The following is a 15,297-nucleotide window of genomic DNA, read 5'->3' on the forward strand; positions in this document are numbered from 1 at the left end:
GCGAGCAAAGAAGTTCATAATAGCTCGTATACATAGCTATATAGGAAGATTATAGAGAGAGCGAAGGCAAGAATGACGTTCGAGGTGCATCGCATGTACCCAAGAAAACGATGGGACTCAATTACAGCCGCTTGGCGTGCAGTAATAAGTAGCGGCACTACTGCTCGTAGACGTGGAAAAAAAGTGCAAGCCTCATCCTCCTCCTCCTCGATTTCAAAGCCTCAGTCGCGCGCACGGGCGGCGGTCTGTCAACAAAACCCGACCGAGCGAGCCCCTATGTTTATAAGCTCTACATAGTACCCTATATATGGCAGCTAGTTATGTACACATGTATATTGTATACGATAAGAGCGAGCAAACATGGGGCAGAGCTCTGCTGCTGCTGCTATTATAAGGTATACGTACACACGGGCGTCGAGGCGTCGCACAAGATTATATGTTGTATAGGAACTCACTTGAAAGAGATAAGCATCGCCGAAAGCCGTGCTCAGGCAGAAGATGTAGTCGCGCTTCGGGTGCTCGGGTATCGGCTGCATGATGGCCCCGTCGACGATTATCAGATGCTTCGGGGCCGTCTCCACCGCGCGATTCTCCTGCGACTCGCACGGGTAGAACAGCAGCGTGGTGCCCTTGAGGCAGACCCAGTAGCCCTTCCAGCCGCGCTTGCGAGCGAGCTCGATCTGGTGCTTCTTGCGCAGCAGCCACTTCTTCACGCTCAGGAAGCTGTGCGAGAATATTTGATATTTTAGTGGATACAGTGCTATCGATCGTTTTGACGCACACGACTTTCTTTTTCTTTTTTTTTTTTTTTTCACTTTTTCGTATTCGACTTTTTTTTAATTGAAATGTTTTCGAAGCCAGCGCGAGTGAGAGCTAGAGAGCTAGGCGATTTTTCGACTCTAATTGACATAGTGCCCCCGCGCCGAGAGCCACTCAAAAAGACTTGGCATGTGTCCTCGACGAAAAACGGATTTTTTTGGCGAAACTATATTCGAATATATGTAGATCAATATCTATATGACACGTGTCTTTCAATTCATTTTATTCTGAATATTTCATTTATCGCGTTTATACTTTTGAGAAATCAGGTGCACTCGAACTCACCGACGATATATAAACGACAAAGTTCGCGCTCTTCAATAATCTTTTCTTTTTATTGAAAATACATACAAATTTACGAGGAATGCTTTTATATTCACTTTTCATTATTATACATTCTCAATGTATTCCCTCGGTTGCGTAAAAACGTATCGCGTTACACGTCGCACAACAACGGATATAGAATCCCTTGGCTTACTCTCCGCGCGTGGAAAGTCTAGAAAAAAAAATAATAATAAAAAACATTCATAGCACACATCCTTGACCGCGTTTATAATTGCAGTGAGCTCGCCAGGGTGAGCACCTACAAAAGTAGAGAGACAGAATCCCATGATACGCGTTGCTCATTCGTCGCGCGTATATAATGGAGCACAAACGCAATTACAACTCATCTCATGAAAAAAAAAATTAGATAAAAGTTTCACCTTGAGCACCAGAAAAGTTTTGTGTTTTACAGCTCGAAAACACAGGTTGTCAAAGCCACGTGTAGTGTAGTACGTGATATCTCTAGATGCATGTATACGCGTAGGGTAACGAATTACATTTCTCCGTAATAACAAGAAAAAGGCGTAAATTTACCCAGCTTTGCGCACCGCACCGGTGCAATTGAAGGACGCGGCCGCCTGGCCCGTCTGCTTGCCGCGGTAAGGCGAGTTGACGGCGCTCTCGCCGTCGTCGTCGTCACTCACCGCCGTCGTCAGGGACATCCTGTCGTCGTCCGACATCTGCTCGAAGAAAAAAAAAAGCAGAGAGGAAAATCAGATTTTTTTTTTATTTCTATTTCGTTGTATAGAGATATTTGTGCGTATATTCTCGACCTTGAATTAAGGAACGGCATGCAAATCGTATTTCAAACGACAAGTGATTTTGATTCGGGCTTTGTAATTGAATATTTTCATCTACTTTGTTGAGCTTTTTCATGTACTTCCCAAGGTCAAAATATTTGTAATAAAATACTCGATAAATTCATGTGAAATATTATACTTCTTTTTAATGTAGAAAAAGTCTAATTGAATGCCAATCACGCTATCATTCTAAAGTAAATGATATAAACAACTAAAATACAAGTAAAAAACTCGTTTTAGAAAGAATTAAATTTATTGCTAGTACGACAATTTTTATCATTATTTAATCTTACTCTCAAATAATTGAAAAATAAAGTATTCTATGTGATAATGTATACCATGCAAGGGAACACACCTGAGTTTTTTCCTATAAAATACACGGGTAAAGTTTCCTCCTATAATAGTATATTTTTCAACGGGTGTAGTTAAGGGGTTTTTAGCAAAATGAGGGATTATAGAGTGAGCTGAAGGCGATTTTAACTAGTTAACAAAAGATGTAAAAAATTTATGCTACGACTGCTGGTTTAAAAACCATTTTCGAAACAACTTATAAAGCTTCCTATGAAGATAGAGGAGTTAAAAACATGCAAAAACTCGCAGTTCGCACAACATTTTTTGAGTTTAATTGAAATTTTTTCTCAGCGATTATAGTTCATGTCGATTTTTGCCTTCTGGGCTTGGATTAAATTTGGATTGGCGTACGATTCAACTTCCATGATCATAAATTTATGATTTCTATTCGATAAACATTTTTTTCGCGTTTATTTCGTTTTTTGTTCAATTTTCCTCATAATAGTTTAAATTTCTGCTCAAATATGATATTTACAAATATCACAGTTCTTAGCTATTATAATCCCGCATCATGTTTATTACGTCTGCTCTTATAATTTCTATCACCTTGACTGCATCTGCTGGTATTAATGCTGCCTAATATTTGTAAACATTTCGAGCATTCGAGATCGCTTGGTTCTTTCTTATTTAATTACATTCAATGTGTAGAAGTATAAACTAGTTTTTGATTCAACAAAATGAAATCCAGTGGTGCAATCCACTATTCTCCCGGGTGATTATCAGTGTGAAAATTAAAATAATAAATAAACGAGTGTTATTTTTAATTCAATCGATATTTTCAGAATAAAAGAAGAGCCTTATGATTCGTGTTATAATGAGAATAATGGTAGAGAAACGAAAAACCAGGCATCAGATACTAAAAATGTGCAATACTTTAAATATCTGCAAGAGAGTACCGTAAGTTTATTAGTAACTATAATTGATTTAAATTGTGGTATTTTAAGAAAATATTTATGAAACTTCAATTTTATAACAGTTTCATATGTTTGAAGATTACCAAGGAGTTAATGAATTTCAATCTAACCAAGAAATTAAAATCGAGTTTGAGTGCAAAGATGAAAAACCTCATGAGAATAACTTAGTGCCTGTCAAAGTAGACAATTTGTCTGATCAATATCAAGAAAAATGTGGAAAGACATTTGCCCGAAAAAGTTATCTCAAAATATATGTTGATTCAGTGCATAACGGTCTAACACCTCACAATTGCGATGTATGCGGAAAGACATTTTCACAAAAGATTAATCTGAAAACCCATTTCGACTCGGTACACAATCATATCAATCATCTATGTCACACATGTGAAAAGACATTTGCCCAAAAAAGTTATCTCAAAATACATGTTGATTCAGTGCATAATCGAATCAATCACTCATGTAACACTTGCGGAAAGAGATTTGCACAAAAGAGTATTCTTAAAACCCATGTCGAGTCAGTACAAAATCGTATCAATTACACATGTCATATTTGTGGAATGACATTTTCGCAGAAGGGTAGTCTAAAATTACACATCGATTCGGTGCATAATGGTATCAAACACACGTGTCACACGTGTGGAAAGACATTTGCTCGAAAAAGTTATCTCAAAATACATGTTGATTCAGTGCATAATGGTCTAGAACCTGATGACTGCGATGTATGTACATTTTCACAAAAGCAGCATCTGAAAATCCATATTGATTCTGTGCACAATGGTATCGGTCGCCCATGTCAGATTTGTGGAAAATCATTTGCAGCCAAGGATTACATTAAAGTCCATATTGATTCAGTGCATAATGATTGGAAACCTTACAACTGTCATATTTGTGGAAAGACATTTTCACAAAAGAGTAATCTGAAAACTCATATCGATTCAGTACATAATTGTATCAATTATCCATGTCACACATGTGGAAAGACATTTACACAAAAAGGTAATCTGAAAATTCATATTGATTCAGTGCATAATCAGAGAAAACCTTATTGAGAAATGAATGATACTCTATCGTCTCTATGCATTCGATGTTAATTTACATAAGAACTGACGAAAGACATCTGCACGTAAGAGTTATTTTAAAGTCCATGATGATTCAATGCGCAATCGTATCACATATATTCAGTGCCCTATCGTTTATTCATGTAACATTCATGGAATGTAATTTGAAATTCAAGGAATCTTAAAGTCCACATATTCATTCGGCATATAAATGAATTAACATCATGTTATAATTGCAAGAAAATATTTTAATGTAAGTTATCGAAAATAAATTCTAGTTCATTGTAATAAATTTGTGTGGTATTATTTTGTTTTTTTTTACAAATTTTCAACAAAAAAAAATTAAAACTTAATCCTCGCAAAAGAAACGATATAGAAAGAAATAAATAATAATAAATAATAAGAAATAATAATTCTTTTCATGAAGTAAAGAAAACATGCAACGAATCCTAAAGTTTTTGGTTGCATCAAAGTCACTTTACAAACTTTTCTTAAAAAATGATTTGAACTTTGTGTAAACCAAAAAAACAGAATTTTTTGAAAATTTATTATTAAAAAGTAATAATAAAAATAAACGCCATATCTGTGATGATATATTAATTAAATAAGACGTCACATTATTAATTTTCGTCAAATGAAAAATTATACTTGCATGACAGTGATAGGAAAGAACTAGCAGTTAAGCTACCACTTAAGACCAATTAATAAGAGTCACCCTTTTCATTTTTCACCCTTCTTTATCCTAATTTATATTTAAAATCCACATTTTTTGGAACTCTCGACCCTTCTGCTAAAAACCGCCCTTTATCGTTTATCGATTAGAAATAGTCAGACTAACGTAATTTTATGCTAAATAGTAACAATCTAAAAATTTTAATTCATTTTGCATTCTTTTTAATTTATAGGAAAAAAGCGCAGGTGTATCTCCTTACATGTTTCCATTAAAATATGAGTTACGACATATACAATGAATAAATACATCAATAGTTAAAATGATCTTAGTAGTTGCAAAATAGTTTAAAAATTGAAGTTAATGTGCACACACATCGCGGAGAATCCAATGAAATTCCAAACTTTTAAAACATCTTCCACGTTAACTTTTTTTCTTCCCCTTTTTTTTCTGTAACCAAAAGCTTTTTAATGATATTTCGGCGTCTCGCCTGCAGCGAATTTTGCAACTCTATACCGCGACCGAAACTTTGATTCAGACCGGCGTCTCGAGTTCCTGAAATTTTCGCCCCTCGTCGTTTTCAAAGGGCCTCAACCTCGCTCGAACGGTACACATACACCCACACATTGATATTTGGAAATTTTTTAACTTTGCGATTCTCATTAGCGATAGAGTGTAATAATCGAGGTGATACAAGGGAGATCATTTATTGTACAAAAGACGACGTGCGTCGGGTGGTGAAAATCAGGTAAAGGGTGATAGTGAGTTGCCAACTGCAGTGAAAATCGATCACACGTTACGTAGAAGACATAGATGGAGCGATTACAGATTTTCGATTGGCATTGTACGCGGCGCATGGGAATATTATTCGAAGGAAAACCCGGGAACAACAGAAAGACAGTGTGTGTCGACGTGAAAGAGTAAAAAAAGTGTACAATAAGAAAACAGGATCGTGACTGCGTTAATAAAAAAGGGGGGGCCTGAATAATAATCGTTATATCTCTCATGTATACCATCCAGGCGGGCGTGAACGCGTCTAAATCGTCTTTGTCGTCGCTGCTAGCCAGCCTGCCCCGATCCCTACTTACGACGCGTCGCAGAAAGTCCGCGTTACAGACGTCCGCCGTGATGTGCGGATGATAGTGGCAGTAGCAGCCCTCCTTCAGCAGCTTCATGTTGCCGCGGCCGCTGGCCGAGGAGGCCGACGAGACGGCGCCCTGATAGTAGCGCTGCATCACCGCGGCCCTTCGTCGCTTGTCCGCCTGGCTCAGGCCGTTGATGTAGCGCACCGCCCACGTGTGCAGAATGCTGTTGACCCGGCGCAGGAGCTTGTAGTAGTAGCCCTTGTCCTCGACGGCGCGCTCGTTGAACCAGTAGAGCTTGCGCGTGCCGTTGACGCAGATCTCGCTCACCACGTGGCGCTTGCACCTGCAGAAGTAGTTCTTGCAGTTCTTCTTGTGGAGGGTCTTGAGGTCCTCGTAGCTGCCCACGGGCGAGAACAGGTCGAAGTAGGTGCGCCACTTGCGAGCCTGACGCGGGGGCCTCTGGTCACCTTGCGTCGAGGACGAGCAGCCCGATGCGCGGCCGTCGCTGCTCGAAGCTCGACGCTGCCGATGCTGATGCTGATGTTGATGCTGATGACGATGATGGTGATGATGGTGAACACTTTCTTTTGGGAGCGGCGGCGGCGGAGGTGGCTGCCTCTGTCGATGGGTATGTTGCTGCTGCTGTTGTTGCGGCTGTTGTTGTTGCTGCTGCTGTTGTTGCTGTCGCGCGGGCGACTGCGCGGATCTGGCTCTGCTGCTGCTTCGTGATCGACTTCTGCCGGCGGGCCGACGGCTGCCGCTGCTCCTTCTCGGTACGCGTTCCGTCCTCGAGGAGCATCCGGCTGCATCTACCATACTACACTGCTTGATGGGGGGCTACGGGCTCGGCGGGACACCTGCTGATGCTGCTTATATACACACACACCTGCTGCAAGCTCGGGGAGTAGTGGCACACGCGTTCGACTTCTCTCTTGTGTAGTATATTTATAGTAACACGTAACACACACACTGCACTCGCCGCGTCTATGTATGTCTTTGTGTCTGCAGCAGCGTATATGACCGACCGATGACGATGATAAATGACGATGAGCGGCGGGATGAGGGTAGTAACAGTACAGAAAGGCCGTGAGCGAGAGAGAAAAATCAGAGTAGGGCTCACTGTTGTTGTTGTTGTTTTTATCGATAATGAACGAGAAAGAGAGAGAGACAGCGTGTAATATCGGAGTCAATGACGGCGCGCGACGCGAATAATCATTTTCGCTTGCGCGCCCGGCCGCACGACAACGACGACGACGAGCGCCGCCTCTCGGTCCCTCGCATGATAATTTTTTTTATTTTCATTTATCGCCACTCGCTCCTCGAGTGGTAGTCCTCTTTCTTCTTCTCCTCCTCCTCGTGCCTCGCCATCAGCAGCAACTTCACTTGTTTTACTCTCTCTCTCTCTCTTGTCCTCGTTTGAAAAATTTCGCTCAACTTTTTTACTTTTTGCTTCTTCTTCTTCTTCTTTTTTTTCTTCTTTTACTTTTTGAATAAGAAATACATTAGTTGTCGCGCGTTTTATTTTCGTATACTGGCCCACTTTAAGCGCAATTCGTTCGTTATTTCGTATTTATTTCTTCTGAGCGACGCGCTGAATGGATCGAGCGACCCGGTGCTACACCACTAGTTGTGGCTCCCTTTTCGCAAGGAAAATTGTCCGGCTGTAAATAGGTCTGTTTGAAAAGGAGCCAGCGGCGATCTTGGACTCTTTCATCTTTGTGCCAGCAGCAGAGCAGTGGAGTTTGTATATAGTATGTACGCGTGTGTGTCAACGGTGCGCCAATTCAAACTTCGAGACCTTTAACCGCGCGCTCGATAAACTATATATTACTTATTTATTAACCGCAAAGCACTAATCACTGCTGCTGCTATACAAGGAATGATGAATTTTTTCTCCACTGTACACGTTATCTTTTTTTTTTTGCGTTATTTTTCACCTTGCGGTCGACCGCAAAATCACATAACACAACAATTATTATGATCGTTGAATCTCACTGCGGTCGCGATAGATATTAATTGAACGCGCACTGGTTAAACACAGAAAAATATTTTTCGAAAACGATGTTCACACGCGTTATTGATTTTACACTGCACGAGATCCAATCATATGCAGCTGCACGTATTATTGACACACAGCATGCGTGAGCAGTATTTGCTTATACTCCTTCTGTACACTAGATAGGCCTTTCACGGAATCGCACACGCGCACATACGCGCGCATTGCACAGTTTTCAAGATACTCAAAAACTATATTTACACTTTATTTTCTTTGTACATTTATTGCACTTTATATAATGTCAGCTTTCGATTGGAATATTTATTATACAGGACACACACGGAGACACACTAAGGTACACTTTTGTAAACACCATATCGTTTTTTTTTTTTGTAACATATATCATATCGTTAAAAGCTCGATTAGTTGCGACAAATTATAATCACTTTTCTCGCTTCGACTCGCTGACTTTCGTCATTATATAGCTGATCGCTTCATCCGGAAACATGTGCGACAGCGCGTCGTGCTGCGAGCTTCGACGACAGCTCGCATGGTGGTGGTGATTGTGGTGTTGACGATGGTGGTGGTGATGGTGGTGGGGCAGCAGCGGCGATTGTTTGTTGTTGTTGTCGATCAGTACCGACTAGCTGGCAGCGAATCTTTGCTTCTTATTCGGCTCCGCGATCATCGCCAAAGTCGCCCCTGCTGCTGCGACTCTAGCACGAGCCACGTAGCGATCAGCCATCGACTCTTCCTCAGCCACGAGGGGCAGAAGCTCGCTTGCGTTGCTGCTGCTGCTCTGCTTTATCATGGCTCCCCGGGAGAGCGCGCAAGCTCGATGTGGTCACGTGTGCGCGACGACAGCTTACTATGCTACTACTAATCTCTGCTCAGCTGCTGCTGCTGCTGCTGCTGCTGCAAAACTACCTGTGCCACGGAGAGAGACAGAGGCAGAATTTGTGCGCGCACACACTCGAACGCGCCGTGCGTTGGGGCATCGAGCTTGCAGGCAGGCAGGCAGTCAGAGTTCTGTAGTGTGTATGATCGCAAGCACAACACCGATATATCTACATATAGCAATCCTGTTTGACAATAGCAGAAAGCTAGAGGCGACCAACCCCGCCGCTGCTCCTGCGCTATCGAAAGCTGCTGTTGCTATATCTGTGTGTATGCGCGCGCGCGCGTCCAAGAGCTTTCAGCGATTCTCGGATAGCTCCTTGTTGACGATCAAGATGACTCGAGTATGTGTATACACAGTAAAACACACCCACGCACTGACAAAACACTGACACACGGAGGGGGTGTCAGCAGCAGTCGCCGCCTAAACGTAATAATAAAATTCTCTCTCTATATCTCGCGAGTATTATTGTGTGTGTGTGTGCAGCAGCTGCACACCGTATTCGAAGAGAGACTGCCCGACTAGTCTTCTGCTGCTGCTGCTGCCGTTTCAGGAGCAGCGAGAATAAAGCAGAGCGCCGCTGCTGCAGCTTGCAGCTGCTACTGCTGCTGCTGCTGCTGCTGCTGCTGCTGCCATGGAATCAATACCACTGGCACAGTGTGCTGAGAGAGAAAGAGCAAGAGAGAGTAGAGTAGAGTAGTATGTACGTTCTATATATATATGTATAGAGGCGAGGGTGGCCCCTGCGCGCTGCACGCGCGTTCCCGCTCGTGTGAGCTTGCAGCCAGCAGCGCTTGCAGAGCCAACGACGACGGCAGCAGCAGCGTAGCGAGACTTCGTGCGAGTGGGGGTACCCGGACACAACCCCGAGCGCGGCGCGTGGCAATCCTCTCTCTCTCTCGAGCAGCAGCAGCAGCAGCATAAAGCCCATATATATATATATATCTATAGATTCTGTGTGTAGTATATGCGCTCTCTCTCTCTGCTTACGAGAGCGTCTGCGAACGCAAAACGGCGCTGTGCAGCAGCAGGATGACGACGACGAGGACGACGAGCTGGAGAGAGAGAGAGAGAGAGAGAGAGCAGCGCGCGCGAGGCCGTGCGTGGATTATACGTGCAGCGCAGAACGCGAGAGAGATGCATCGAGCAGCAAAATTATGAGAGAGAGGGGTTGGGTGGATTTATGTTAGGTATGCGTGTGGAAGTACACTTTTTTATGGTTTAATCGTCGCGCACTTCCTTTACGCGCGCGCGCTCGCAAGCTCCATGAACGGTTTACTCGCGTTTGCCAAAGAGAGAGAGAGAGAGAGAGAGCTTATACATAGCGACTTTTTTATTTCATTTTATGAACTTCCTGCGCAGTTATACGTACGTGTGTTGTGGATGATCGCAACCTCCTCTTTTTCTTGCTCACAACTCGGAGGGCGCGCGCGATCATCGACGCACGTCGTTTGCGCTCAACGAGCAGATACGCTTGCTGCACGCCTCGAGCGAGGTACGAATCATTCGTTTTATCGCGCGCGCGATCGACTATTTTCCTAGGTACGTTACGACCAGTCGCCATATAACTTAACTGATGATCGTTTGCGATTGTGTGTTATATACCTCGTTGGTTGATCGCGGAAGATCGCGCTAATCCGAACAAAAAGAAACGATCGCACACGCGTGGCGTTAGAAAAAAGTATACGAAGGTAACAAAGAGAGAAACGAGTAGTCCGCAACAAAACTCGACAAAGCTCGCAACGAGCAAAGTTTCGAGCGCGCGCGCCTATAGAGGAGAAGAAAAGAAAAACGCCGTGTGCGCGGGGACGCGAGGATGAAAGAAATAAACGCCTCTCGCACGGAGCGCGCAACGAGGAAATGCGTCGAAAAAGAGAGTAAGGTACCGCGGCTTGAGCGGCGTTGCTAGTGCTGGTACTGGTGGAGAGCTCGACTCTCGGGATTATATACATCATGAATAGAAAGCCGGAGCGAAGACGCGCGGCAAGAAAGAGGCAAGTTAATAAAAGCTGCTGCTGCCGCTGCCTTCGTCAAAGGCCGCCTGCACGCGTTATGCACCGAGTACAGCAGCAGCAGCAGTAAAAGCGCACCAATGCTACCCGGCCAGCTGCACTTTAACATACACATATACGATCTGTATATATGTAGTATAGGTGTTCGCGCGAGTATATAACTCGTCGTGTATATACGTCGTCGAATTTACGTGTCGGTGGTGACGGCGGCTCTTTAGAAAATGCAGCGCGCGTTAAATGTAAGATCTAACGGAGAAACGATGTGTCATATGGAGCTGCGTATAATATGTCTCGCCCGGACGATTTTGCACCGAACCGCACAAAATCATTTGACGCGAGTGGCTTTTTTGAGCTTTTTTAAATATTCTACGTAGCGTGTCTAATATACGACTCGCTAAGTAGTAATTATAAACGTGTCACGTATAATTTTAAATACCTCACAACTTTTTTTCCTTCCATTCATTCGAATAAACTTTATCGGGTACAAATTTTTTGTATACACGTGTCGCGGATGAGCAGTTGCGCTTCTGACAGACCATTTCATTGCCACGCACACACACACACACACACACACACACATGGAGTTTATGTACACGATTAACTAAATAAATGTAATCCGTCATCGGTGCACCGAACATCGTGTCGCGCTCCGCTCCCGATTCCCTACTTTGTCCTAGATCCCAATGATATTCGTTCGTCCCCTTCCACCCAAGTCTTCATTTATTTTTTTCTTCCCAACTCCCACACGACGTTACGTTTTTTTCGCAATATACCGTCGCTTCATCGTCGTTACACGCATTTATTCCTTTATATAAAAAGCTCTATAAGAGTCGAGAAGCTTCAAAGCTTCATTCCGAATGTCATTATCATTTTCATTTCATATTTCTACTTTTCAAGTGGTTATAATAAGCCGATCGTTACAATGGAAACATATATTTCACAATGTGCCGCAGGATATAGAAAGTCGGCTTTACATATAGCTATATAGGTAGGTGCAGCAGAGCCATGAACTGGACCGTCAGCTCGCGACGCAGGGAGAGAGAGAAGAGAAGAAAAGACACGAGGCCTTGGGACGCGACCTACTGCTGCTGCTGTAATATAGTACGACATAATAATTGTCACCAGCAGTTTTCAAGTACGTTTCGCGCAACCTCGGAGCAATCATAACCACGTCCTTTATTGTACCTAGAGGGATGATATTTGCCCAATAAATATTTCATTTTTTTTCGTACTCTCAAATCAGCTCGAACAAAATAAACTATAGTCAGTATAAAGTATATAGACACAATTTGCACAAACGCGTGTCTTTTCGAGATTTTGTTATCTCGTCGTAGTCGTCGTCGTAGTCGTGGCTGCCATTGCGCACGGAATCAGTTCGATACGTATTATACCATACAACTGGCAAGCTGGTTTTCTCTTTCTCTCAACAGCTTCTATATGTATACGTGTGTGTGTGCGTGTGGCTCCGCGCGCAACAATCCGTATAAACCTTTGTTGCAGTTACTGCGGTTGCAGTGCTGTATAGCAGCAGCAGCAGCATAACAGCACCACCAGCACGACCGGGCATATATCGCGTGCGCGACAATGCGACTTGTGCAGCTATACTCCAGGTACTATAGGTCATAGAATTTCTCTGCTAGTTTGCGAGCTGCACTCGCATTTACGCTCGCACATACATACACACTCCACCCTGTACACTCTTGAGCGATCGCATGTTGTGTGTGTGTGTGTGTGTGTGGGTGTGTGTATTATACCTATAGTATATAAATGAGCCGATTCTCTGTCAAATTGAATGGCCTTACCTTCTAATAAAAATAGAGTTGTATTCGGTTGAAATGGTGTATAAAATTGTTGTCTGCCGTGTCGAGAATGACACTGAATTTTGCCCCCCGGATGATCCGATCATGATTTTTGTTCGACTAAGCCACCGAGTGATTTTAGAGAGAAAAAAAACGTCTCCGACACATATTTTTCTACGACATTTTTATAACAAGCTCTTCTTGTCAGTCAACAACAAACAAAACATTTGTCTCTTTTTTGGGCGCCATCCGATTTCACAAATATACACGACGCTACAGATAGATAATACAGCTTCGCGAAAACAAGCGCGACAAAAGGCTTATATCGAGCCCCGCACATTTCTGTGTGAGTAAGGTTTTGCGTGCAAGCTCGATTGAGCTTGGATGATGATGCTGCTGTTGCTGCTCTTCACACTCGACACCCGACTCGCGGCGAGCGCGTAATATTATCGAATGGCAGCGGCGGCGGAGTAGGTGGCACATTGCAGAGCAAATGGATATTGGTTACGTTTGAATTTCTGCGTATTATCATCGCGACCGAGTAATTTGCAAAAGTGACTGACGCGCGATCGAGAAAAATAAACCCCCGAGCGCGTGTATGTGTGTGCACGAATAAATTGAAATATTCCACTTTTTTTTCGTTTGTTTATTCAATATCATCGCACGAACAAGTCATTCATTATGAAAACATACGCGGACGTATAACGACGTGCTGCTGCTGCCACGCGCGATCGAGTTAATTGAAACGAGTCATGAAATTCACTTCAACTCGCAATGTTTGCGATATTTTTAATTCGCGAAAATACACGGCCGCAGAACTTATGATGCGCAGCAGTAGTAAGCATGCAGAAACAGCTCATCCCGAGCTGCGAAATGTAATAAACTTGCCTAGCTCTTGTAATTTCCGAATCAAATAGATCGACGTTGCTGCTGCAGCTCTCGGTTAATGGTTACGTCACTGCACGCGCTGCAGCTCTCTCGACGTACACACATCTATATAAAATCAGGTCAACCGGTTTAACACGTTACAAAAATCGCAGCAGCAGCAGCAGCCGCCCCGCGCTCATTCAGTTTGTTTAATTCTTCGAAGGACGGCAAGCGCATATACACTATATATACGGTTCAAATGCACACAGCTCGCGCAGGATAAAAGACTAACATGTGTGGAGAGAGAGAGAGAGAAAGGAGGAAACGGAGCTCTCTAACTTTTCATATTCCAATCTGCGGAGCGCATCTGTCGTGGACTTTTTCACCACTTTTTTTATATATATATATATATATATATTTAATTTAAAGTCGGCCTGGCTGGCTACGAGCAGTGCTCAGTTTACAAAGAATCCGCTTGAGTTTACTTTTACAATGCGCCCCCGCGCGCGGAGAGATAAAAAAGGAACCTGTGCCGCGCGCGCAGCCCATGATACACTAAGGCATAATGCACTCATTTTGTGTTGCGGGAAGAATAGGAGAGAGAGATGGATTGAAAAAGTACAAAGTTTGCTTGATTGAAAGTTGATAAGAGAGAAATTGCAGCGAAAACAACTGCGCGAAACACAGAAAATTAACACAAAACTGTGTCGCTCGAAGCCAACGTAATGATTATGTAAATTTGGCAGGATTTGGTGTATCCGCTTCGTGCTTTAATTTTATTAATGTAAGATAATTATTCGATTTTATACGTCGACTATTTTAGACTTATAAATCGGATCAGAAGATTTCGTATCTCCGCGAAAATAATGTTTTTTAAGAATCTACATGATAGTTTTCACTTCTTCACGCGCGACCTCGAAAACGAGGAGGTTACATGCGCACAGCATCTATAGATTATCACCCCCCCAGAGGACTCTCAGTGATTTCTGGGTTATCGACTTTGCGACACGCGCTTTCAATACGCATTCGCGTTCACGAGTTGCAGAATTTATTGTTATCGTTTTTCGAAAAGCGTTTCCTCTGCAATCGTGTACGCATAATAATATGGTTTTCTAATGTAGAATTGAACTTACCTTTTTTTTAATGCAAAAGGATTTTAAAATAATTGAATGGAGACACGTCAAATTTTACGAATTTAATTATAACAAGAATAACTTTTATTCAATTATTACAAAAAAAAAAGATCGAATCGGGAACACGTACGTAACTACGTCGACGACGAAAGTGCCCAGCGTAATAAATCGATGCTTTGATAACGTGCATGAGAGAAAAAAAAGAGCAGATATTGGATCCATTGACCGAATACTCTCTTTTTTGCGAACAAACATGGCCGAAAAAGTTTGTGGAAGCTGAAGAAATCCGCGCGCAGTTCGATATCGCTCATTTTTACATTCTGCAATTGCCAATTACGCGTTAGGTATCGTGAAAAAGACGTGAGCGGATGGTCAACGCTAATTAAAAGTAAAGATTTAAAAATGTAGGCGACGCGTATGAAAATCTTATTGTCTTACGGATTACGTGGTAGTAGTCAGTCGTTGGCTCAAAAAAATGTGCGAAAACAGTTTGCTCAAACATTTTACATGTAAGAAATACTTTTATAGCGTTAAATTAAACTAAACTGAAATTTTTTTAATTTAAAACAAG

At 42.7% G+C, this 15,297-nt stretch overlaps 2 protein-coding genes across 15 annotated transcripts in view; one reads left to right on the top strand and one right to left on the bottom strand.

The window, feature by feature from the left end:
* Window positions 1-15,297, bottom strand: part of LOC106652273 — a 79,152-nt gene that overhangs the window by 24,041 nt on the left and 39,814 nt on the right. For all 14 annotated transcript variants that reach the window (XM_023460860.1, XM_023460865.1, XM_014371127.2 and 11 more), the window contains 2 exons: window positions 1,678-1,823; window positions 456-723 (listed from right to left, as the gene is read on the bottom strand). In XM_023460860.1, coding sequence (XP_023316628.1) covers window positions 456-723; window positions 1,678-1,823 — 414 coding nt within the window. The remainder of the gene's footprint in view (window positions 1-455; window positions 724-1,677; window positions 1,824-15,297) is intronic.
* LOC111694089 (zinc finger protein OZF-like) lies at window positions 1,918-4,505 on the top strand. The gene is made up of 2 exons (XM_023460877.1): window positions 1,918-3,006; window positions 3,077-4,505. The coding sequence occupies exon 2, from the start codon at window positions 3,277-3,279 to the stop codon at window positions 4,255-4,257; it is 981 nt and encodes a 326-aa protein (XP_023316645.1). The 5' UTR covers window positions 1,918-3,006; window positions 3,077-3,276; the 3' UTR covers window positions 4,258-4,505.

Source organism: Trichogramma pretiosum, unplaced genomic scaffold, assembly GCF_000599845.2.
Source record: "Trichogramma pretiosum strain Unisexual culture from Peru unplaced genomic scaffold, Tpre_2.0 scaffold6, whole genome shotgun sequence".
In the NCBI taxonomy this organism is placed as follows: Eukaryota; Metazoa; Arthropoda; class Insecta; order Hymenoptera; family Trichogrammatidae; genus Trichogramma; species Trichogramma pretiosum.